Here is a 24,940-nt window from a genome sequence, read left to right on the forward strand (position 1 = left end):
ACATATAAATTATGATATATATGTGTGTATATGTGTGTAAAAGCGTCCGTGTCTTTACTTCGATGATTAGAAAAAAAAGAGTGATTTTTAAGGAGCTTTTGACCTGCCTCCGATCGTGAATTTGATCGATTCCAAGTTTGAACGACGTTTAAAAGGCCCGGTCCAACAGCAAGATAACTGGGCCTATTAGGCCGCTGGCCTAATCTGCACCGCAGCAGTCCTATAGAAAGGAGTCCAGCTCGTCCCTCCTCCCTCCCTCCGTGTCACCTTCACCGCCACCACCTCCACCTCCTTCCCTCACCTTCCAGGGCCCACTGCTCCCCGGCGGCGGCGGAGATGAGCGTGTGGAACTACGTCGTCACGGCGCACAAGCCCACCAGCGTCAGCCACTCCTGCGTCGGCAACTTCACCAGCCCCAACCAGCTCAATCTCATTATCGCGTAAGCGCGCTAGCTAATCCCCCACTCCCCTCCTTCCCCGTCTTCTCCCTCTCGGCGTACGATCTAACTCGGCGCTCTGCTCCCAAATGCTCAAGCCCTTGAGATTGGGCGCTTTGCGGAGTCTCCTAGGGTTTTGGGACGGAGGTGGGGCGCGGCCTAGGGTTTGCCCTCAGCTGGACCACTCAGGAATGCGTGATTTCTCCTATCTCGTCTTGGTTGTTGCGGATTTATTTCTGCTCGGGATGATACAGGGAAATGAAACGCGTCTAATTCCCTCCATATTCTTATTTTTTGATTGATCCCGGAGGGCCAATTGTTTTTTTGTACCACTAGTTATGCAGAATCTGAGACTAGCACAGTAAAACCCTACCTTGCAATTTGGCATTACCTACTAGGGTGTTCAACAGTTGAGCTAATACAAAGTGGCACATAGGCTGGCGTGAGTCTCTCTGTATGTGCAATTCGTAGTTCATCAAGCGATAGACAGGAACATCAGATGTAGCAACCATATTCTATATACATGTTGAGGCGTTTGTGGTGAAATTGCTGCCTAGAAATACCTGCAACGACAGAGCTAGGATTTCTTTTTTGTCCGTTGCCAGTTCAATTGTCTGTACAATCCTTTACTAAGGCACACATGCATCAACCTTTCAGGAAATGTACCCGGATCGAGATCCATTTGCTTACCCCTCAGGGCCTTCAGGTTAGTCATTTATAGAACTGTCAGCGTAGTATCGCTACAATCTTCTGCATAATACCATAACGATTTTGTTTGCCTACCAGCCGATGCTTGACGTACCTATATATGGAAGAATTGCAACGATTGAGCTCTTCCGGCCTCATGTAAGCTAGTTTTCAGTTCATCCATCTGAGATACTTTATTTGTATTTGTGATGTATTTTTATAAATGGATTTTCTGTTTGTGTCTTATCCTCAGAATGAGACTCAGGATTTTCTTTTCATTGCTACGGAGAGGTACAAATTCTGTGTTCTGCAATGGGACGCAGAAAAATCAGAGCTAATTACCAGGTTGGACACTTACTCTCCCTCCTTTTTTCTTTATAAAGCATGGATTTATGTTGCAAGTCCCACTTAATGTTGTCTGTAGGAAAGGATATTGTCACTCAGTAATATTTGTTGATTGAAATTTGAAACACCGGCGTCCCTATTTTGTATGAAAAATAATGGTTTATTTGTAATATGTAGAGCCATGGGTGATGTTTCTGATCGCATTGGCCGCCCTACTGACAATGGACAGGTGCAGATCTTTTTCAGTTTCAACCCCCTACATTTGTCACCTTAGAATGTTATGAAAATTTTCCTTCAATTTGAAATTTTAATTATCCATCATTTTACAGGGTTTTGCGCGAATAGAGAGCAATATTTTACCTGTAACGGTAATACTAATGGGTGGCCTTTTATTTATTGTGTAGATTGGAATCATCGACCCTGACTGCAGACTCATTGGCCTTCATCTCTATGATGGCTTATTTAAGGTAAACATATTGTCTGCTTCATTAGGTTTATGAATTCAGACTTGTTCTCATTATAAAGATGCACTCTGCATATCCAATACACACCTCTTATTTCCTTTGCTATCCTTGCTTGGCAGGTTATACCATTTGACAACAAAGGGCAGCTGAAAGAAGCTTTCAATATCAGGTATGAGTGTTGAAATTTCTAACTGTTATTTATTTGCTGAAAAATATTCATGTGATCTGGAAATGTATGTAGTAACAACAATAAATATCGTAGCATGTGTGCACACTCATATTTCTGTCAATTGGTGGATTTTTTTTTGGCACTCTTTACAGTTTAGTTAGAGATAACCTTAATGTGCACATTGCTTAGGTTTCTCCATTCTTCTATTTATTATCCATTTATCATTATCATAGAATTCATGTGGTTATCAATGTTATCAAGTTGTCTAGTCGATCCTAGTTGCCATGGGACTGACCAGGCGACTAGTCGCGATTAGTCGTCGACCAGGGTGACTAATCGGCCCTGATTGGTCCTAGTCCTATATAAATTAGGACTAATATACCAAATATATACTAATATATATATGTTCTAGAGTACAAATCGAGCATGAAGATAACTCTAGGGTGGTGGCTGCATGTAGGTTTGCAAATTGGGCTGAAAAACATGAGCCCAAGTGACCTAAGACATCCCAGATGCAGCCCATGTCTTAAGCTGCCCAACAATTCCATTCTATTTTTGGTCGTCCGACTAATTGTGATTAGTCGACGACTAATCGGACGACCAGAAAAATAATCGGCCTAATTGAGTCGTAGCCCCTAGTTGAGTCCAGGATACCGACTAGGACGACTAATCGTGATTAATCGGACAACTTGATGACACTTTATTACTGTCTCTTCGCTTGATTGTCAATCGAGAAGCCAGTAGCTTCTTATTGCATCACGAGAGCATACTGATGTTCTTGCATTTATCTCATGCCATCTACAGATAGATATGCTAGCTACATTTACTCATTCAGTCATTTGGAAAGTTCTTCACAAATCTTGATTTTTCACTAATGGTGATTAACTTTATCGAGATGAACTTTGATATTTTGAGTATATTGTCTAATAGTTAATGTTATGTTATTCAGACTATCTTACAGTTTGTATTTTCTTCTGTTAGACTGGAAGAACTTCAAGTACTGGACATCAAATTTCTGCATGGTTGTGTTAAACCTACTATTGTTGTCCTCTACCAGGTTTGTTTAAACTTCTTTATGACCTCTCCTTTGCTAGAAGAGTTTTGAACAATTGAACTGCATTTTGTTATGACTTGTGATAGTTGCTTTTGTTTATGTGATTTGCATCTTCTGTTTTACACTTCAGGATAATAAAGACGTGAGGCATGTTAAGACTTATGAAGTTGCACTGAAGGACAAAGATTTTGTTGAGGGTCCTTGGTCCCAGAATAATGTAGACAATGGTGCTGGTTTGTTAATACCAGTACCAGCTCCACTTGGTGGTGTGATAATAATTGGCGAGGAGCAAATAGTTTACTGCAATGCCAATTCTACATTTAAAGCAATACCAATAAAACAAGTAATCTCTTGCCTAGATCTCTTTAATTTTCTTTGTGGTGCCAACTTCATGTTGGTAGGTATCATGTCTACACTCTAATTCTTTTCTCCTTGATTTCTGAATTTTTGGCAGTCCATCATTAGAGCTTATGGACGGGTTGACCCAGATGGTTCTCGATATTTACTTGGTGATAATACTGGAATTCTGCATTTACTTGTCCTTACCCATGAACGAGAAAGGTAACAGCTTGTGCATTATTTTGAAACAGAAAGGCTCTTGCTAACGATTTTTCTGTTTCACCTTTTGTCATTTTAGGGTTACTGGTTTGAAAATTGAATACCTTGGAGAGACTTCGATTGCATCATCGATTTCATATCTCGATAATGGCGTTGTTTATGTTGGTTCACAGTTTGGCGATTCACAGGTAGGTCAAATGCTTGTTTGCCCTTCCATTTCTCCATGTTAGATGTAAAAAGAAAAATCCATGCCCTCTTTATATTGTTCTTTGGAACATGTCTCATAAACATTCTATTTTTCTGACAGCTGGTGAAGCTGAACCTCCAAGCTGATGCAAGCGGTTCATTTGTTGAAATTCTTGAACGGTATGTTAATCTTGGACCGATTGTGGACTTTTGCGTGGTTGACCTTGATAGGCAGGGTCAAGGTCAGGTGGTCACTTGTTCTGGGGCATTTAAAGATGGTTCCCTTCGGGTGGTTCGGAATGGTATAGGGATTAATGAGCAGGTATTTTTATGGCAGTTTATTATTGCCAACTTCTTAATTTGGAGAAGTTTTGAGTTGTTATTTCCCCCTCTCCTGCTTGATTAGGCTTCAGTAGAACTCCAAGGCATAAAGGGATTATGGTCATTGAAATCTTCGTTCAATGATCCATATGACATGTACCTTGTCGTGAGCTTTATAAGTGAGACACGATTCTTGGCGATGAACATGGAAGATGAACTAGAAGAGACTGAGATAGAGGGATTTGATGCACAAACTCAAACCCTGTTTTGCCAGAATGCGATCAATGATCTTCTTATACAGGTGCCTGTTCTAATGACCATTCCGTCAATACCCTTTCTTGCATTTAGCACACTAGCGGCTAGCAAACTATTATTACCTCTGTCCACTAATGTAGTAAGGGAAAAGTTTTAGAAAGTAGATTTTAGCCATTTCTCTTGCAATATATTATCAGTTGCTACAAAATCAACACCATCCTATAAGTAATTTGAATAAAGATGTACTGATGCAGCTTTTGTACGCTAAACATGCATTTAATTTGACTAGTTGTTTCCCCTTTTTGTACATTTTGACGTCTGCCTATTCAATTCAAAATGCCCTGTGTTAGTGGATATAAAAAATGTAGTGGGTATTTGAAGAAAGCTCCTTTTTTGTGTATGTTTGATAGATTAGTTTCCTGTCAGTTCATTTTTCATCATTTTAGCAGTTATGTGATATGAGTCATTTTAATCTACTATATCAATGTTTTACCTGTTGTTTTGAATGACAGGTTACTGCTAATTCTGTTCGGTTAGTCAGTTGTACCTCCCGGGAGCTAGTGGATCAATGGAATGCACCAGCAGGATTCTCAGTCAATGTTGCTTCAGCTAATGCCAGTCAGGTGCTTTTCCTTTTGGACTGCCTCCTGTCGCTCTTTAGAAATTTTGGTTGGGGACATCCCACGTTTCAATGAGACAACCAATTACTCTTTTTTTGAAACCTAAAACTTTCCTGTCATTTTAGTAATATTGCCCTGTTATATTTCCCTAGTAGGTAATTACCAAATATGATCTGATCATTAGATGTGTAGTAATACAAACTTTGGGGGTTGTAGTACCCTTTTGCCTTGTTGTCGATGCACATGTTGACGTGCATCCAGGTCTTCTTTTATCCAACATAAACCCAGGAGAGGAGTTAAGGGGCGGGTGTCATAAACAACAAACATAGCGAGGTTATCAAAAGACTTTGTGTGTACATGCAATCATAATCTAAAGGTACCTGTGCATTTTGAGTAGGCTGGCAGCCAAATGGAGCATTGTAACTTTGTGTAGTTATTATAATCCAGAATTACAGTGTCACCTTTACCTATTGCTGTGATTTTGTGCAGACATTTTTATCATCAGCAACCATTAATCCAGACACATCTTTCTTGAATGTTCTAAGTACAAATGGATTTGAATGATTGGATGCCAATGCTATTTATTTTCTCATACTATTTTTTAATTTCACATGTGTTGCAGGTTCTGTTGGCAACTGGTGGTGGCCATCTTGTTTACCTGGAAATTAGGGATGCTAAACTTGTTGAAGTGAAGCATGCGCAGCTAGAACATGAGATTTCTTGTCTTGATTTGAACCCAATTGGGGAGAATCCACAGTATAGTTCCCTAGCTGCTGTTGGGATGTGGACAGATATAAGTGTTAGAATATTTTCACTTCCAGATCTTGAATTAATAAGGAAGGAAAATTTGGGTGGAGAAATTGTTCCTCGGTCTGTTCTGCTGTGCACCTTGGAGGGGGTATGCTCTTGAAAAAGCTTTTCTAAGCTCATAAAAAAACAAGAATGGCTACTTCAAGTAACATATACATGTTCTTTTTTTCTTTTTCAGGTTTCGTATTTGCTTTGTGCTCTTGGGGATGGTAACCTGTTCAGTTTTCTGCTGAATGCAAGTACAGGTGAACTGACTGATAGAAAGAAGGTTACCCTCGGGACCCAACCCATCAGCCTTCGTACCTTCTCATCAAAGGGTACCACCCACGTGTTTGCTTCGTCAGATAGGCCAACTGTCATCTATAGCAGCAATAAGAAGCTTCTCTATAGCAATGTCAATTTGAAAGAGGTTAATCATATGTGCCCTTTCAATACAGCCGCTTTTCCAGACAGGTTTGTTCCCTCTCTAGATTTTGTGCAATGGAATTACTTAATCTTTGAGTCAAGTACCTCCTGTATGTACTTGGGAATTGGGATCGTCTATCAATTTGGCCGAAATGTTTTCACAAGCCATTTTGCGTAACCATCTTATCTTTGTCAGTTCATGTATTGTGTTGGTAGACCTTAATTTCTTGACTCTGTGAAGCAATCTCCTTTTAATTCTTATGTACTTATAAATCTTATCATTAACAGTCAAATTAGGGAAAAGAAATGTTTTATAGCCTGCTGTTTATGTCTTTTGATTTAATTGTTTTATTTTTTTGATTGTTGCTAGTTGCATTCTACTTGATGCTCTGAGCTTGTACTTCATTTGTGTCACTGGTCCAGTCTTTGTGGAGTTATGGTCTGAAAATGGTACCACTGTCTTAAGTTTGCTCTAGTTCACCCCTTGTTTTTCCAATGTCAGTCTTGCAATTGCTAAAGAGGGTGAGCTTTCAATTGGAACTATCGATGATATCCAGAAGCTTCATATCCGCACAATCCCCCTTAATGAACAAGCACGCCGCATTTGCCACCAGGAGCAATCAAGGACACTAGCATTTTGCAGTTTCAAGTGCAACCAAAGTGTGGAGGAAAGTGAGACTCATTTAATACGTCTGCTAGATCATCAGACTTTTGAGTCCCTGTGTGTATATCCTCTAGATCAATATGAATATGGCTGCTCCATCATTAGCTGTTCCTTTGCGGATGATAATAATGTTTATTACTGTGTGGGAACTGCATATGTTATACCTGAAGAAAATGAACCAACAAAGGTAATATACTGAAAGCATGATGTTTTACTAATACTAGTTAACTCCCTTTTAATACTTGTTCAATCTACTGCTGCTTGTATTTTATTTCTCTGTGAACCTTATCTATTTCTTGTGCACAAAATGCTTATGAATCGGCGCATCTTGTAGGGCCGGATCCTTGTATTTGCAGTTGAAGATGGAAGCTTGCAATTAATTGTGGAGAAAGAAACCAAAGGATCAGTTTATTCGCTGAATGCATTTAATGGGAAATTATTGGCTGCTATCAACCAGAAGATTCAATTATATAAGTGGATGTCACGCGAGGATGGTTCACATGAGCTGCAATCTGAGTGTGGCCACCATGGGCACATACTTGCCTTGTATACTCAAACGCGTGGTGACTTCATTGTGGTTGGCGATCTGATGAAATCAATATCCTTGCTGGTGTATAAGGTGGGTCTTTTAATTGTTTGCTGGACTCACATTGCATTATCTGTAATTTTTTTGTGTCAAGTTTTTTTGTTGGGCTGATTGCTAATGTTTTTACTTTTGGGCAGCATGAAGAAAGCGCGATTGAAGAGCGTGCTAGGGATTACAATGCAAACTGGATGACTGCTGTTGAGATGCTTGATGATGAAGTCTATGTTGGGGCGGAGAATGGCTATAACCTATTCACCGTGCGCAAGAACAGCGATGCAGCCACAGATGATGAAAGGGCCAGGCTTGAGGTCGTCGGGGAGTACCATCTTGGGGAGTTTGTGAACAGATTCCGCCATGGTTCACTCGTGATGCGTCTTCCAGACTCAGAGATAGGGCAGATTCCTACGGTCATCTTTGGCACAATAAACGGGGTAATTGGCATTATTGCCTCCCTCCCGCATGACCAATACGTCTTCCTGGAGAAGCTCCAGTCGACTCTTGTGAAGTACATAAAGGGCGTCGGAAACCTGAGCCATGAGCAATGGCGGTCGTTCCATAACGACAAGAAGACAGCGGAGGCTCGGAACTTCCTTGACGGTGACCTGATCGAGTCGTTCCTTGACCTTAGCCGGAGCAAGATGGAGGAGGTGTCCAAGGCGATGGGCGCCCCCGTGGAGGAGCTGTCCAAGAGGGTGGAAGAGCTGACGAGGCTTCACTAGTAGATGGTTATGTAGATGCTTTGCTTGTAAGCCTGTAACTTGTTGCATGTACATCTTATCTTTAACATCTGTTTTGTGCTGTAGCAGTGTTGCAGTCGCATGTAGCAGTTCCCTGAGCTGACTCCGCAGTTGCCGCGGGTCGCACAAGCGAAGTGTTCGCCCGTGGCTGTAGCCTATACCTGTCCTGCATTGTTGGTTGACCCGAATACTTTTTGAGCTGCCAGTTTGTTGAGATTGTTTTTAAACTTTTAGGGCATTCCCATCTGGGTCCTCAAACTAAAAAAGCGACTAGGTTCCTCATCTATTGTCGCCGTGCACCAGAGGTCCAAAACCAGCCACGCAAGCACCAACATCCGACGTGGCACGCCACGGTGGTAGCTGAACACTGGGCCCGTGCCACAACTGGGCGACGTGGCATGCCAGAGAACGTGCCACGTCGGATGTTGGTGCATGCGTGGCTGGTTTTGGACCTCTGGTGCACGGCGGCAATAGATGAGGGACCTAGATAGTCGCTTTTTTAGTTTGAGGACCCAGATGGGAATGCCCTAAAAGTTTAAGGACCAGGATGTATTTTACTCTTGTTTATTTATGCTGAATGGAAAGATCCTGCGATGGGCCGACGCGAGTCAGGAGTAGATGGATTATAGATGGGGAGCAGATGGGGTACCTAGGGCATGTTTTGTTTCTACAGGGAGCTTCTAAAATTTTTGTCACATCGAATATTTAGACACATGCATAGAGTATTAAATATAGATTAATTACAAAACTAATAGTACAACTTACGACTAATTTGCGAGATGAATCTTTTAAGCCTAATTAGTCTATGATTTGACAACGTGGTTCTACAGTAAACATATGCTAATGATAGACTAGTTAGACCTAAAAACTTTGTCTCGTAAATTAGTCTCTATCCATGTAATTGATTTTGTAATTAATCTATATTTAATACTTTTTATTAGTATCTAAATATTCAACGTTACATGAATTTTAGGAGAGACTCGATAACCAAACACCCCCTTAAGGGATGGATGACCGAATGAGACGGCAGTTGAGAGCTGTCTTGTCTTCTTTCTGGTAGAAGTAAGATAGTGGTGGTGGTCCAGTCCAGGCCCAATCCAGTCATCAGTCAGGGCCAGCCTGGTCCATCTAGCTCCAGCAGGCAGCAGCCCAGCCCTTTGATTTGAACCTGCCGCTGCGAGCACAACCCCGTTTGGGGGGCAGCACTGCGCTAATGCGACAGCCACAGCCACAGCCACCACCAGATCGAGCAAGCCGCCGACCCACCATAACCACACCCTCCCCCGTCTGTCGCTCTCTCGGTCTCCCCCCACCCCGCCCAAAGCCGAGCCTCCTGTCTCTCTTTCTCTCCCTCCCGCACGGGCGCACGGGGCACCCACGCCTCGCCATCCCGCTGTCCGGTCCACCGCCGCAACCTCTGCCACCCCGCCGATCGCGGGGGGGCTCGGACTCGCCGCCGCTTCGCCCTGTCCCGCCCCAGGCGCCCAAACCCTAGATCTGGTACGGGATCCGCCGCCTCGCCGCCATGTTCTGGCGCATGACCGGCCTCTCCGCGGCCTCGCCCGTGAGTACACTCCTCTCTTGCTTCTTGTGCTGTGCCTCTCGCTCTTCCATTCTGTTGGGAAGGAGGGAGGGTGTCGCCTCGCCAGCCGGATCGACGCACGCTGCTCTGCTCTAGAGCCACGCCTGCTGCGCGTAGGGTTCGCTGCTGCCTCCGCCGCGCGCTGTAACGTCGTAGCTTTGTGCTGTCGAGACAGAGAGGCACACATTTCGTTTTTGCTCTCTGTCTTCTGTAATAGACTCCCTTACTTTTATGGCATTAACCAAACTAGCTTTTCCGAAGAAACAAAACAAGTTAGAGAAAAATCTAGATCGACAAATGGCATCAGCAGTTCAGCACCAGCAACGGTTCCGTTGATCTCCCTTTTGGCTTCTTATTGTTGACCGGCTGAATCCTCGGACGGGGTGGGTGTTGGAACAGCTTCCCTGTTCCGTGTTTTGTTCCTGCTGTATGCACACGCTCTGCGGATGTTCCCCAAGGAAGGAATCAGATAAGCCTGGCTGGAGCTAGTTTGAGCGGATTCCATTGGCAATCATTTCCGCTTCATAAATAATAAACATTCTTTCTCTCGCTCTCTGCACACTGTTACTGTCTCAGTTGGGAACGTATTTTCTGTTTCTGTTGCATTACTATTTATGGGACTTCCTGTACATGTGTCGGAAATTAATTTCATGTCAAGTATGCTTACTGTTCATTTATTTCTTCCTCCCTTATAAAGAGTCAGAACACTTTATTCTGTTCAGATAGCACTCTTAACTGTCTAGTGGATTGAGCATGTTTATTGGTGTGTCTTATTTATTTACTATGTTTTTTTTACCATCTCAAGGCTGTTGTGAAAATTTACCAGCATACACTTGGACATCCCCATCCCACATGCCTAACTTTCTTTTTCTGTTGGTCAGGTGGATACAATTCTGGACAAGGAGAACTTTACGTTGGAAGAGCTTCTTGATGAGGATGAAATCATCCAGGAGTGCAAAGCACTGAATACTCGACTCATAAATTTGTAAGACCATTACCTGTTTTCAAGCTGCTACAGTTTTCAGCATGTCTAAGCTTTTGTTTTATCACTCTATGAATTTTGCATGTATTGCTGGTTTACTGGCAAAGGAGTCCATTTATGATTTATGAACGAGTAAGATAGCAAAAGCCGTACTTACCATATTCACCTGCCCTTTTCAGCCATACTTAACTCCTATATGCATCAGAACTGCCTATGGGGTTCTCTCATGCAAAGCTGAGAAACAGCTCTAATTGCAATTGATCTGCACATACAACCTTTTCATTTCATTCAAGATTGCTTTGCAATTTACTTCTGCCATTACGCTATGTAATTGAAGGGCGGGCCTGGTGCAAGCGGTAGAGTCTTACCCCCTGACGCCTGTGACTGGAAGGTTCCGGGTTTGAGTCGCGGTCTCCTCGCATTGCACAGGCGAGGGTAAGGCTTGCCACTAACACCCTTCCCTAGACCCCGCACAGAGCGGGAGCTCTCTGCACTGGGTACGCCCATTACGCTATGTAATTAGCTTAGCAGCATTGCATGCTGAATTTGTTCCTTTAGTTTCTAGGGAACGGCTAAACACATTCTCCTTTTCCCAATTTTGTAAGCTTTTGCATAGTAGATTCAGCTTAATCATCATTTATTAAATTTGCTTCATTTTCTCATCTATTTCAGATGTTTCAACTGCTGTTAAATGACTTTTTTTTCTCTGTGGTGAAACTAAGTGTTTATTTATGTTGAACTCTGCCTTTTTTAGTTATATAAGTGTTCAGTCTGGAAAAATGTAGTAGTGTTATATGTTATAACAGTATATAGCGATTAGTGTGAACACACCGCGTAGCTTTCAACTGCACTCCACCTTATTGTAGGCTTGTTTCCCTGCCTAAAATGTTTGAATTTTTGTATCTAGCTTGCGAGATAGGGCCCAAGTGCAGCAGTTACTTCGTTACATTGTGGAAGAAGTTCCAGAGGATTCAGAGAAGAAACAGTCTTTCAAGTATGCTATGTATATTTGTTGTTCATTGCCATGCCATATATTAAACTAGTTTGCTGATTAGCCTTGTCAAACTTCACTTGTCTACCTCTTGCAGGTTTCCATTTATCGCTTGTGAGATTTTTACTTGTGAAATTGACATTATTTTGAGAACCTTGGTAGAGGATGTTGAGGTAAATATATTCACTTGTTAGCACATTTCTTTGGAACATTTTACTCCACAAGTTTATGAACTTCGTTCTGTCTAACAATCTCCTTCCTTCTGTTACAGTTAATGGATTTACTTTTCTCATTTGTAAAACCTGACCATCCGCATAGCACCTTGTTAGCTGGTTACTTCAGTAAGGTACCCCCCACCTCGTCTCCTCTTATTCCTGACCTCTTAATCATGGATAAAGTTGTCTTCAAGACCTCTGCAATGTACTTTTACTTCTAACCGTCACATGGGGCTTCACAATTCCCTTCTCTTGTTGCATTATGATGAATTATGGAGCTCAACCAGGTTATTTATCTTTTTAGGTGGTTATATGTTTGATGCTACGGAAGACTGCTTCTCTTATGAATTATGTTCAGGTATTGCTGATCTGTTCTGTAAAATGTAGATTGGTTCTACTGTGCCTTTTTTTCAATGTGTTGCTAGGTAACCTCGAGCTTGACCTGTTCTGCCTGCTTTGAATGCGCATTCATATTCTGTTTTACCAACCAAAGATTGCTGATTGATTGTTTGCCCATGTCAGTGAACTTATTCGTGTAAGTCTTGTTGTGCTTACCTGCTTCTCCTTTGTTGTGTATGCTGTTGCCTTGCTCTTGCAGACTGACTGGCATCCATGATATATTATGTTGTTGACTTTGTATGGGTACATAGAATATGACTTATGGTCTATTGATATTGGAATCCTTTATTTTCTTTGCGATTGTGATATCTCAGTTCTGCTCATTGCCCACACTGTCTTTGGATGCTATGCTGGAAAGATGGTGTCATTTGTGTACATTCCAATTTATGTTTACTTGTCTTTTTTATTTTACCTTTTTGTAGGAGCATCCAAATATTGTTGTCCAGCTTGTCGACCTCATTGGTATCACATCAATAATGGAGGTAAGTAGTTATTGAACTCATTCCCCGTCTAGTTTGGTGAGTGCCTTTGGTTGGTGTTGGTCATCAAATTGATTGTAAAACAGGTGTTGATGAGATTGATTGGCGCTGATGAAACCATATACTCGAATTTCGCGGATACATTGCATTGGTTAGAGAACACAGATGTATTGGAAATGATTGTGGATAAATTTAGCTCATCAGTAAGTACACTTGATCACTCAGTAACATAGTGCTATACGACATTTGTTGGGCACTAAACCATGTCATTATTAAGCTTTGGTGTGTGTAGAGTGTGTGGGTGGGTTCTTGTCCCGTATTTTCTTCTTAATAATAATGAACCGCAGCTCTCCTGCGTTTTCGCGAAAAAAATGTCATTATTATGCTGTACTTGCAGTGGTTATGGAGGTTGGTTTGTTGTCTCAGTAGAATTCATATGTTTTTTTGGATATATTTCTAGTAAAGGGCTCATATATCTATGTTGCCTTGATCAAACAGGACTCTCCTGAAGTGCATGCAAATGCTGCTGAAATCCTTTCCGCCGTAACTCGATGCGCCCCTCCTGCTCTTGCTGCGAAAATATGCAGCCCAAGGTTTGTCCTTTTCATTTAATTTTTGTGCGATCAGAAAATGCAACTTTTGTGCATCATATCGCTTCCTTTGTCAGCTATTATCATGTTCATTTTTCTTTGCTTGTTCCTGGTATCAGTTTTGTTGGTAGGTTGTTTCGTCACGCTCTTGAAGAGTCAAGACCAAAATTTGTTCTGGTTCATTCATTGTCAGTGTGTATATCTTTGTTGGACCCCAAAAGACTAGCATCAGCCTCATACCAAGCATTTAGAAGCAACTTAACTCACGGGACGCTGGTCACAGCCAGTCCAGAAACAGTTGATGGTATGCTGGAGAGTTTAGGTTAGTGCTCTGTGCTTGATTCTTTCTACTTAATGCTACTTGTATTGTTTATATGCTTTTCACTTGTTACACCCTTGCTTTCTGTCACACACATTCTCCTTGTCATGTGCACACCTGGCATGTTTAATGAAAATATGAAATGCTTGATTGCCTTTCCGAGGACTTAACAGTATACCTGTAATCACATCTTAGGTGACTTGCTGAAGTTACTGGACATTACTTCTTCTGAAAATGTTTTGCCTGCAACTTATGGATGTTTGCGTCCGCCTCTTGGAAAACACCGTTTGAAGGTATGCTCAGACGCTGTGGATCTCTTGTTTTTAGTTTGAGCATATATGATTAGTTTTCGTTTGCTTAAGACATTTTTTCCTCCTGAATAAATTATTCTTAACCTTCCAGTTATTTGATGGAAGCATTAATGCTGCCTAGGGATTTTTTGACTTTACTGTTATTTAATACCATGCATGAGGATATATGATGGGGTAATTTCTGAGAGAGATATGCTTTCAATCTGAGTTTGATGGCCTCAACTGCTGTCCACCTTGCATAACTCTGCAGTTAGGCCAGGCTCAGAAGGTCCAATTAATCGTTTCCTTCATTCAACGTGTCTCTTCAGAGCCCTTTCCTGTCTATTTTGTTTTAATAAATTATACTTCTGTTTCTTTCAGATTGTAGAGTTCATCTCTGTTTTGCTAACAATTGGTAGCGAAATTGCTGAGAAGGAGCTAATAAACCAATCAGTGATAAAGCATTGCATTGATTTATTTTTTCTGTAAGTGGGCTACTGTGTGTTTTATTCCTTAACGGTCACTGTTAATGGCAAATCCTCATACATTGCCTGGTGCTGCAGGTACCCTTATAATAACTTTTTGCATCATCATGTTGAGAACATTATTGTTTCTTGCCTTGAGGTTAAAAGAAATCAATTGACTGACCATATCCTTAATGACTGCGGCCTTGTCGGTAAAGTTCTTGCTGCTGAAAAAAGTCCATCTCTGCCAGTGGAGTCTAATGGGGTAAATCTATTTCTTGATACTTGTCATCTTGTTTTTTTCTTTGCTGGGCTATGTCGCCAGTATTTTGATTGTGCCTTGTGTTTGTAGCCAACGTTACCGTCAGAAGGGAAAGAACCTCCAAGAATTGGGAATATTGGACACATAACTCGAATAGCGAATAAGCTCATTCAATTGGGAAATAGTAACAGCATGATCCATAGTCACTTGCAGGTATTTCCAATTTCTGTTTCATCTTTGGCCAACAATTTGGAACTATTGTGTCATATTCATTTACATTTATAAACTTGTGTTTATAGGAGAACAGCGAGTGGGCTGTATGGCAAACAGATGTCCTGGTCAAACGCAATGAGGTGGAGAACGTTTACCATTGGGCATGTGGGTATGTTTTTTTCCCATCCTGGGCTTTCTGATTCTTGTGTACACTGCTGAAACACTTGTGATTTCTCTGTGGTAACTTGTATATTTCTTCCTGACCGTTGGCTAATGTTTTATGCTGCAGCCGTCCAACTTCTCTACATGATCGTGGGAGGGATAGCGATGATGACGACTTCCGAGACAGAGACTATGATGTGGCAGCACTTGCTAATAATCTGAGTCAGGCATTTCGATATGGGATATACAGCAATGATGACATTGAAGAGGTGATTTTCGTCAGTTTTTTTAGCAAGATTTTCTTGAGTTTTGAACATCATGTTCTTTTGTGGCATGCTATAATTTTGTAGAGTGGTATTTAGAAAAAAAAGTTGTGTTCAATTTCAGAATCTGTTATAATATCTTCACCGTTGCTGTTTTACAACTAAACATTTCAACCATGTAAAAATAAAACCTTGGGATTCTCCCAGATAACTGTAATATACTAATATTACCTTCATTGCTAACATTATAACGTATTTCATGTTTGATTATTGCAGGCACAAGGATCCCACGAACGAGATGATGAGGTATGCTTACAGTACTACTTATGTAAATATTTCTATTGTTTTACTTCAATACAGTCAATGTAAGATTGGTAAATGGTCAATAATTTTGATTTGATAATTAAAAACATATTGTATCATGCTATAACAAACATGGATTATCTATGAGCTTATTCCTGTCCATGTATTTCAGGATGTCTACTTTGATGATGAGTCAGCTGAAGTAGTAATATCGTCATTGCGTTTGGGGGATGATCAGGACAGGTAATTAATATTTTTCAGTGACCTAAATCTTACTACAAGTAAGATGGCTTATAGTGTGCGCATTCTGCAGCAGTTCCCTCTTCACGAATTCAAACTGGTTTACGTTTGATGGTGATAGAGGAATCAATGATCGCCTAGCTGCCTCTGTTCCTTCATCATCCCCCAATTCTGAAGAGATTTCCTTGAACGCGGAGGAAACTGATGAAGTGCTAACTGGTGAAACCACTGGCACCGAGTCACTGCTGGAAAGTGCATCCCTTGAAAATGGTCCTGTTGAGGAGGCCAAGGAACTAGCAGAAGTTGCTAACGACAGTGATGCTACCACGGTCAGTGAGAAAATTTTGTGTACAGAAGAGGATAGTGCATCCCATGAGCCTGAAACCTCTGAGCGGCCTGTGGATGCTCAAGAGGGCCAGACTGGAGGTGCGGCTGAAGCGTCAAGCACAGAGGGAGCAGCGAATGAACCTTGCAGCTCTTCTGAGCCTGGCAATGCCTTGCCTGAATCTGGTGACACTGATTGTCGCACTGCCAACTCATCTGAGCCTAACGAGATTGCCCATGAATCAGGATCACCTGTGGAGGTTGATGATGAAAAGAAATCTGAGATTGCCACAACAAATGAATGAGAAGCGTATGGGCTGGAATAGTACCACCGACCAGATTCTTTTGCTGGTGAGCAATGCCACTTTGTTTTGCATCGCATGCTCAGGGACCATGGACTACCATGCTGAAGCAAGGGTGCCGTACAATTTTAGCGGCGCTGCTTTGCTATGAGCAGTCGATTGTTACTGCTTGGATGAGCATATTCGTGCAGCTGGGCACGCTCTGTTATGATCTCAGCTCATCACCATCCCACATGAACTTATTACGCCGTATTAGCTGGTGGTTGACGCACGGGGCGTTTAATTCATTTGGTGGTTCCTGATTTTGGCTCAGGGGGGGTTATTTTCTTTTGCTAGGGTACTCGAACTGTAATATCTGCAGTGAGTTTTTCCCTCAATTCTTATATTATTGTTCCTTTCTGATTAGCTGCCTCTGTAATTGTTATTTGTTCAAGTGCAAAATCTGCCTCTCTTTGTTTCTTTAAAACATGTAGTTCCATAAAAAAATATATACTGGAGTAGGTACAAATGATTCTGGACGACCTGCTTAAGGCTGAGGCCAGCTTTGTAGCCATGGTGTGTCAGTGAAAGTTCGGATATTCTACGGCCTATCGCTGCTCACATTAGTAGCAGGCAGCTGCCAAACAGCCAAAATAGCAGAGGTACACGCATCAACGACCCGTGGAATGTAAAAGGCTATTAAAGCACGCAGGATGCATATATATTTCTAAGTTTGAGGGGGAAATTAAACCACAATGATAGGATTTGAAGTGGAAAATTATACCAGAGAGAGAGTTCAAGGAATCTTTTTTTCTAAATTTAAAAGGAAAATTAAACCATGTTAAGTCTTGTTTGGATGTTCATATATTCATCTCAATCTATGTGTGTTGGAGTGAGTGGACATATGGGCATCCAGACAAGCCCTTAATAGAAAATTAAACCAGTGGTAATTTCAAGAGGTAACAGAAATTTTTTCGTAAGTTTGAGGCAGCAGCGATAGTTCAGATGTCTTTTCCTAAGAAAATTGTTGGCACGTGATCCCTGACGGCCCATAATTTGTCATGTACTACCTCCGAAAGAATGCAATTCTAGCATAATATCACGTTTTAATACCTTAAATTTAACTAATTATAAATAAAAAAATATCCATGTTTATAATACCAAATAAATACCAGATTAATTACGAAATATATTTTTATAATAAATTAATTTAAAGACATAACTATAAATACTATTCACTTAAAACTTAGTAAAACATGAATTACTTTTCGTGACACATAGTTACATTCTTTTTAGGACGCGGGTAGTAAATCACAACAGCGGCCCAAATAATGTAAGGGGCCACTAGAAGTCGCAGAAAGACCCGCCTGATTTAAGTACCCATTCAGGTTGTTCATGATAGAAAAGCAAACAGAAGCGCTAAAATAGCCAACACGTGAACAAAAGAACAGACTTTCCATAGCATGTATATTACACAATTCGTTGCTGCGAGGCTTGAGAGTTTCATGAAAAGTACAGTTCAAGCCATGAAAAGCAAACGTTAAGGGACAGCACAAAATCTCATTTTTCATGTTATTACAGAATGTGGTTGTAAAATGAAGCGCCTTCCGAGCAAATTACAAAAATCAAACCGTATCAAAATTGGTAACCCTCCCTGGGGAACTCCAGTGTAAAGATGGATGTGGCGCCAAACAACCTCAGCCTCGCAACTCCCAAATTTTACTGCTTTGCCAAAAAAAACCTCAGCCTCGCAACTCCCAAATTTTACTGCTGATATCAAGACAGTCAGCCTTCCCCAATTATCAGTAGAGACTTGTTTCCAGGCGGTTGCCGATTCATGGCCAGGTGGGGGTGGGGTGGGGTGGGGGGCTTCTCATTGTATCTTCAATATTGCTTTCAACTTTACAACAAGTTTCCAGTCTTCAATAGACAAATCCTCCTGCATTTTAATAATTAAAAGAGGAAAAATCAGAAACGGTACTGATTTACGTGGCACACATGAAAAATAAGGGGGAAGAATTGGACTTGCCCTGTAGTTTTGTTTCAAAATATCGATAGATCGTCTTGATATCCGGCTGACAAGTTCATCTTCCATATCAAAGTGTCTGCCGAAGCTCCTCTGCTGCTCATCAGAATTGTTTGCGATAATCTGTTCACAAACCCAGCAAACGATTATATACTAATAATAATATACAGAATCCAGAATAACAACTTGGAATAGTGACGCAGATGATGGCACCAACCTTAATAGCGACCTTTTGCCCTTTTGTCGCCATATCAACTTGCTTGTGATTGATTTCAATTGAGGCAATCTTCCCAATATCAATATATTCTTTAGTGGGTATGCAGAGAGGAGTTCCCACCTAAATGACAGGGAAAAACAAGATATCAGGGCAACATACATATCTGAAAATCCAGTCAGTAGTCATAATTTGGTATCGGAATGCCAAAACATAGTAGCTTGACTTGGCACAGGAAAGTCATAAGCCGTGGTTAGTACTTGGCGGCCCCACTGATGAGATGGCTGATTCCCCCAAAAACAGTGAACATAACACTCAAGCCTCTGAATCTTTATACAAAACTTTAGTTCCTAGATGAGAGCATATTGGATTCATTCGTGCCTTACTATTTATTAGGTCTAACTAATTAATAAAGCAACATGGAAAAACAGAGTAAGAGTAGAATACTGATGATAACAAAATACCTTAGCTATTCCTTCAAGGACATCGACACCCAAAACGATTGGATCCTTCTTGTTGAAGACACAGTTTGGCATAATCTTAAGAACACAAGGGAACACAGCTTCTTCAGCGCTTTCCTTCTTCTTCTCTTCCTTGAGGTTCTTAATGTATGCTGTAAATTGGTCAAACAGGTGGTATATTATATCAGCCACAAAGATCCTCACACCAGACTCTTCTGCAAGCTCGCGGGCATCAGGCATCACTTTGACATCAAAGGCCAAGATAGTTGCATATTCTTTCTTTCTCTCAAGCATAACACTAGCCTTCATAACATCCTTCTTGTGCACTGGCCCTATACTAAAATCACAGAAGGGAATATTCACAGCAGGGCTCTTCAAGAACTCAGTGAGAGCTTCCAAAGACCCAAGGGTAGATGCCTGTACATAGACACCCTCACCACTCTTATCAATCCGGCTCCTAACCTGTGTCATCTCTTCCATAACAGCTTCCTTCAGTTTGTCTAAATCATCATCAGGTCCTAACACGTAAAGAGCTGTCCCTGCAATTGCATGTTCGAAACCCTGAAGAAAGCAATCGTTAATACACTGCCATAAAACTTAGAAATGCCAAACTAAAAAACTGTATCCACCTGAGCAGATATTTTGACTCCTTGTGCAGCTCTGATCTCCTTATGATGTAGGTAGGTGCCCTGAAAATACGAGTTTTTAGGTGTATTACTTCAATTTGAAGCATTAAACTAAGAACAATTTAACACTGGTCAAATAAAAAATGAATGGCATTCAAGTGACGTAAACTTGAATGGTCAAACCATATAACCATCTAAAAGTTATCAACAAATCAACTGGCAGTTGGAAATTGTCTATGCTTCATAGGTAAGCATGGTAATGTGAAAGTAGGTATTCTTAAATGAATTGGGGTAGCTGATGAAATACAGGAATGGCAAGGCCAGTGACACCAGTACAATCTTTGACAACATCCACTGCTCAAGAATGTAGTCTTTAATTCTCTTGGTAGAGGAACTACACTTATACCAACTGTTTTGATTATTCAGAACTCCACAATGAACATAAATCAAACCTATCCTATTTTTATGTAATGATGGTTGGCTGTTTAAGTATTAGCTGCACCCACATTTTTTTTCATTGGGCCCAATACCAGCAAAACCATAACATAACCCCACAATGGTTGTTTACCAAAGATAAGAGCAGTAACATCTGTGTGGCAGAACCTACATTATCTACCAACCAAAGTGTAACCAATAGTAATCCTCCCAGAATAAAATGATTTTCACCCGACCATCCAAGAGTATCTTGCTGGGTGTGAATTGATATCCAAATAATCAAAGCTGCAACATTATCAGATACTCACCTTAACTCGAAGCTCTCTCATTGGGTGTGGTGTTAACAAAGCCCTGACAGTTGTCACAATGGGTCCCTATATAAAAATACAAGAACATTAGGCATCTTAAAGTTCTGCTCCAATTTTAGCACTTAAAATATAAATTAAAACACCTTCTACCTGCATGCCACAAACAACTATTTGATCTCCTTCATGCAGTATACCATTGACCAAAACAACATCAATTGTAGTACCATGACCTTCAACGACCTTGACTTCCAGTACAGTACACTGAAACAAAAGAAGATAATTAAAAAGAATGCATTTTTCTGTAATGGCACAATAAAGATCAAAGTACATTACCTGGACTTCATCAACAAAAGTAAGTTTTTCTTCCATTGTCTTCTGTGCCCATTGAACCAACAAAAGAAGCAAATCAGGAATGCCTTCACCACTGGTAAGAGCAGTGCATAACATGTCAACGTAAAGATGGCAATAATATGAGATGCAATGTAACATATAGTGCATAAAAATAGACGAAGCAGTAAGTTAATGACCAAACCTTACAGCACTCGTAGGCACTATGTTAAAGGTATCTTCCATCTCCTTGTTCTTGTAGTACAAAGCTGTATTCACTCCTTGCATCTTGAATTGTGTAACAATCTGTTGGGCAATACAAGCACATGTTTTAATCATGGCACTGCATGATGATTTTTTCTGCTAAAAAAGAAAGGGAAACAAAGAATGCGCTGCTCACTCACATCTGTAAGTCTCATATTGAACTCCCTCTTAACATCTTCATTTTGCTGTTTTAAAGCCTTCACAATAGGAGCATTTGGACATTTCTTCCAACCATAAAGACGATCAACCTTTATAGAGTGAAAATAAACAGATTAAGTAATGAATAAGTAACAAAAATAGTAAGGAAAGCCAAAAGTCAAAGAGCAACTCTAGAAAACATACCTTATTCAAAGCAACAATGAACACTGCATCTCGACTCTTCAAAAGATTCAGGGATTCAATTGTCTGAGGTTCAAGCCCATGCATGATGTCAACAACCAAAATGGCAATATCACACAAACTTGAACCTCTAGAACGCAGATTACTGAAGGACTCGTGCCCAGGGGTATCAATAACAAGCAGGCCTGGAACCTTGAGTGTAGCATCAGCTTTCAACTCCCTAGTTCTCTCTCTAATGTTTTCAGTAGGGAAGTATGTCGCTCCAATCTGTTGGGTAATACCACCAGCTTCGCCTTCTTGCACATTAGTGCGTCTAATACAATCTAGCAGCTTTGTCTTGCCAGTATCGACATGACCAAGGATGCAGCAGATTGGTGATCTGAGGTCACTACCATTCTTAGAGTTATCCTCTTTGACAGGTCCTTTCTTTTTGTTCCTCTTAATATTTCCATTATTGGCATTGGCACCACCACCATCAGTTTCACTCTTTTTGGAGTCTGCAACAGGAGGGGCAAGCTTTTTGACAGCAGGCATCGCAGGTTGAGCTGTCTTCTTGACAACAGGTTTTGCCTCTTCCTCATCAAAAGCGCTTGTATTAGGCAAGTTGACATCAATATCATCCCAGCTCTTTGCATCCCACTCACTCTCATCTTCCTCTTCCTCTTCTTCTGGTTTTGGCTCTTCAGTCTCCTGGTCAGGTTCAGTTTTCTCCTCGGATTCCTCAACCTGAGATTGTGATTCCTGATCCACGAGCACATATTCTTCCTCATCATTGTTAACTTCATTGAGTTCTTCCTGTTGTTCTTCAACTACCTTTGCAGTCTCTGTGGCCTTTGGTTGAGCTTTCTTTTTCTTAGAATCGTATATTGGCCTCTTCTTGGTCTCAGGGGCAGCACCCTCAGCCTTTTGGAGTTCACTCTGCTCAAGGAACTGTCTCCTCATGGCTTCTAACCTCTTCGCTTCCTCCTTCTGCTTCCCAGTCAAGAGCTTACCCTCCTGCTTCTTCTTGAGCAGCTTCTCCTTTTCCCTCTCCTTCTTCCTCCTCTTTGCTTCCTCCGCTTTCCTCTCCTCCTCCTCGCGTCGCAGCCGCTCTTCCTCCTCCTTCCGCAATCGCTCTTCGTCCTCTCTCTTCTGTCTCTCCTCAGCTTCCTTCCTCCTGGCAAGTGCCTCCTGCATCTCACGAACATGTTTAGGGAGCTTCTTCATGTCAACCTTCCCTTTAGGTGCCTCTTGCTCCTTCTCCTCTTTCTTAGCCTCCGCTCCCTTTGCTGCAGCCTTTTTCTCCTTCTCCTTTTCCTTCTTTTTCTTCTTCTTCTTGGCAGCAGCAGATTCCACCTCTCCTCCTTCCTCAGCTTTGTCCTCCACATTACCATCCTCTGCAGCTCCAACATCCTCCTTGGCCAATGCAGCAGATTGTGGTGCCTGCGCTGGCTTGTCCTCCGCAGCAGGAGGGACTAAATCAAGCTCAGCAAGAACCTTCTCCAACTCCTCTTCTTCCTTTGCTGTCCTTCCACTTTTCTTCTTTTTCTTCTTCGATTTCTTCCCTTCGGCGTCATCCACAGGGGCATCAGCAGCCACAGCTCCCTCATCATTGGTGTCCTTGGGCTCAGGCTCCTCTGCAGGAGGCAGGTGGCCCTCTATCCCCGCAAGGATCTGGTCGATGTCCTCACCATCCACATCCATTGTAAACCCTCCCTTCTTTTTCTTCTTCTTTGATTTCTTTCCCGCGGCATCATCCGCACCAGGGGCAGCCACAGAATCCTGAGTTTTCACCTCCTCTGGCTCAGGCTCATCTGCGAGATGAGGATCCTCCTCCATCCCCGCAAGGATCTCGTCGACGTTCTCACCATCCATCATAAACGCACCCTTCTTCTTCTTCTTCTTCTGCTGCTTCTTTGCCGTTGCTGCAGCAGTCACTGAGGGTTCCTCCTCCTCCTCCTCAACCACAGGTTGGGGTGGCGGGGTAGGCTCGTCGTCCTCGTCTTTAGCAGGCGCCGAGCGAGGCCCCTTGTCCTTCTTCTTTTTCTTCTTCTTGGACTTGCTGAAGTCGTAATCGAGGTCGTCGTCGTCCTCGGCTGGATCGTTGCTGGGCTCCGGCTCGTCCGCGGCAGCCGGGGCGGGGTCCTCCTCATCCTGGTCCTCGTCCTCCTCGCCGAGGGCGCTGAAGGAGGCGGCAGGGGCGGCGCCCTTCTTCTTCTTCTTCTTCTTGCCGGTGAAGACGAGGTTGACGGGCTCGTCGTCCTCGTCCTCGTCGGCGGCGGGCGGCGGCGGCGGAGGGGGCTCGTAGTCGTCGTCGTCGTCGGGAGCGGCGGCCTTGCCCCCCTTCTTGCCCTTCTTGCCGCCCTTCTTGGGCTTCTCCTTGTCGGCGGCGGCGGGGGCGGGCGAGGGCGGGGCTGGGTCGGCCGCGTCGTCGTGCGGGAAGGAGTACTCGTCGTCGTCGATGGCGACGTTCTTCTTGCGCCCCATCGGCGGCGAGCTTGGAGGCCCTAGGGTTTGGGTTGGGGGCGGGAAAGAATGCGGCGGGCGGACGGACGGAGATCGACGCGGCGGGGGCGAGGTGGAAGAGAAAGGAAAGCAGGAAAACCCTACTTGCCTTTGCGTGGGTGATGATGCGATGCGATTGGAAATTGGAATTGGAATTGGGTTGCCAAACGGATTTGGGACTTGGAGTTTCTTTTTATTTCTGCAATCAAACACAATTAGATATATATATATGCAATTTACTTACATGTCCGCACACTGTATTTGCATACGTATTAATATTCACATACGTACACCCTATTGACAAATGAGAAGTGTATTAGTGCTGTCGTCTTCTCTCCTTGAGTTTTTTTTAATAAAAAGACGAGAAAAAGAAAAGAAAAAGAAGATACATAACTCGAAGTCTAATGTGACTTAGACTTTCTTTAAAAGCAGGACTCATGGTAGCTCCTGATATTAGGACGTGTGTTTGTTGGTGATGTCATTGCATCGCATCCTTGCCACACCTCATACGTCAGGGGTGAAGCTACATAGTAACTGTGCGATACAGATGCACCTTCTCTAAATTGAAAAAACAATGGTTATAATTAAAGATTCTGTTCACTTGAACTTATCAGCCGTACCATTTTAGCGAAATAACATTGTTTTTCTCTTACAACAAATCGACATCAACATCAGCATCAGCCATTTTTTCGGCCAGCCGAACATGGCCAAAATTTTACTATATATGCATCCTCTATGATTCAAGACTATGTACCCACAAAACAAGCACACCTCTCTCCAATTAGCTCTAATTTCACCA

At 42.2% G+C, this 24,940-nt stretch overlaps 3 protein-coding genes across 5 annotated transcripts; 2 read left to right on the plus strand and 1 right to left on the minus strand.

Moving 5' to 3' along the window:
- Window positions 1-238: 238 nt before the first annotated feature.
- Window positions 239-8,512, plus strand: LOC136512573 (DNA damage-binding protein 1). Its single transcript, XM_066506539.1, has 19 exons — window positions 239-440; window positions 1,095-1,143; window positions 1,224-1,283; window positions 1,378-1,469; window positions 1,647-1,698; window positions 1,874-1,936; window positions 2,053-2,102; window positions 3,084-3,159; window positions 3,287-3,499; window positions 3,611-3,717; window positions 3,794-3,902; window positions 4,022-4,222; window positions 4,307-4,522; window positions 4,989-5,099; window positions 5,719-5,994; window positions 6,085-6,359; window positions 6,814-7,162; window positions 7,310-7,594; window positions 7,699-8,512. The coding sequence occupies exons 1-19, from the start codon at window positions 337-339 to the stop codon at window positions 8,278-8,280; spliced, it is 3,270 nt and encodes a 1,089-aa protein (XP_066362636.1). The 5' UTR covers window positions 239-336; the 3' UTR covers window positions 8,281-8,512.
- A 1,093-nt stretch (window positions 8,513-9,605) lies between these two features.
- Window positions 9,606-17,199, plus strand: LOC136512574 (uncharacterized). Of its 2 annotated transcripts, none has more exons than XM_066506540.1 (19): window positions 9,606-9,862; window positions 10,762-10,865; window positions 11,770-11,856; window positions 11,951-12,026; window positions 12,125-12,199; window positions 12,373-12,426; window positions 12,890-12,949; window positions 13,033-13,149; window positions 13,445-13,539; window positions 13,656-13,858; window positions 14,051-14,148; window positions 14,527-14,630; window positions 14,709-14,874; window positions 14,962-15,084; window positions 15,171-15,253; window positions 15,374-15,515; window positions 15,786-15,815; window positions 15,985-16,055; window positions 16,126-17,199. In XM_066506540.1, exons 1-19 carry the CDS (start codon window positions 9,824-9,826, stop codon window positions 16,679-16,681), a joined length of 2,283 nt encoding a protein of 760 aa, XP_066362637.1. In that variant the 5' UTR covers window positions 9,606-9,823; the 3' UTR covers window positions 16,682-17,199. The 2 variants fall into 2 exon arrangements, with proteins under 2 accessions (XP_066362637.1, XP_066362638.1); XM_066506541.1 differs by having other exon boundaries at window positions 16,129-17,199.
- Window positions 17,200-18,093: 894 nt separating this feature from the next.
- On the minus strand, window positions 18,094-24,274 carry LOC136510031 (eukaryotic translation initiation factor 5B-like). 2 transcript variants are annotated; one of them, XM_066504604.1, is made up of 11 exons: window positions 21,661-24,273; window positions 21,459-21,566; window positions 21,260-21,360; window positions 21,061-21,151; window positions 20,878-20,988; window positions 20,728-20,793; window positions 19,988-20,047; window positions 19,362-19,919; window positions 18,901-19,020; window positions 18,687-18,806; window positions 18,094-18,596 (listed from the first exon to the last, which is right to left on the minus strand). In XM_066504604.1, exons 1-11 carry the CDS (start codon window positions 24,121-24,123, stop codon window positions 18,531-18,533), a joined length of 3,864 nt encoding a protein of 1,287 aa, XP_066360701.1. In that variant the 5' UTR covers window positions 24,124-24,273; the 3' UTR covers window positions 18,094-18,530. The 2 variants fall into 2 exon arrangements, with proteins under 2 accessions (XP_066360701.1, XP_066360700.1); XM_066504603.1 differs by having other exon boundaries at window positions 20,878-21,151; window positions 21,661-24,274.
- Between the last annotated feature and the right edge of the window lie 666 nt (window positions 24,275-24,940).

The sequence above is a fragment of the Miscanthus floridulus genome, chromosome 16, assembly GCF_019320115.1.
Source record: "Miscanthus floridulus cultivar M001 chromosome 16, ASM1932011v1, whole genome shotgun sequence".
Taxonomy (NCBI): Eukaryota; Viridiplantae; Streptophyta; class Magnoliopsida; order Poales; family Poaceae; genus Miscanthus; species Miscanthus floridulus.

Excerpts from the sequence above, each read along its gene's own strand:
- LOC136512574 (XM_066506540.1), top strand. The coding sequence starts at position 9,824 with ATGTTCTGGCGCATGACCGGCCTCTCCGCGGCCTCGCCC. Across the intron at positions 9,863-10,761 it reads GCCTCTCCGCGGCCTCGCCC|GTGGATACAATTCTGGACAA; the intron begins GTGAGTACACTC and ends TCTGTTGGTCAG. Across the intron at positions 13,150-13,444 it reads TGGATAAATTTAGCTCATCA|GACTCTCCTGAAGTGCATGC; the intron begins GTAAGTACACTT and ends TTGATCAAACAG.
- LOC136512573 (XM_066506539.1), top strand. The coding sequence starts at position 337 with ATGAGCGTGTGGAACTACGTCGTCACGGCGCACAAGCCCACCAGCGTC. Across the intron at positions 3,903-4,021 it reads CACAGTTTGGCGATTCACAG|CTGGTGAAGCTGAACCTCCA; the intron begins GTAGGTCAAATG and ends TTTTTCTGACAG. Across the intron at positions 5,100-5,718 it reads CTTCAGCTAATGCCAGTCAG|GTTCTGTTGGCAACTGGTGG; the intron begins GTGCTTTTCCTT and ends CATGTGTTGCAG.
- LOC136510031 (XM_066504603.1), bottom strand. The coding sequence starts at position 24,123 with ATGGGGCGCAAGAAGAACGTCGCCATCGACGACGACGAGTACTCCTTC. Across the intron at positions 21,567-21,660 it reads TCATTGTTGCTTTGAATAAG|GTTGATCGTCTTTATGGTTG; the intron begins GTATGTTTTCTA and ends CACTCTATAAAG. Across the intron at positions 18,597-18,686 it reads TTTTGAAACAAAACTACAGG|GAGGATTTGTCTATTGAAGA; the intron begins GCAAGTCCAATT and ends ATTAAAATGCAG.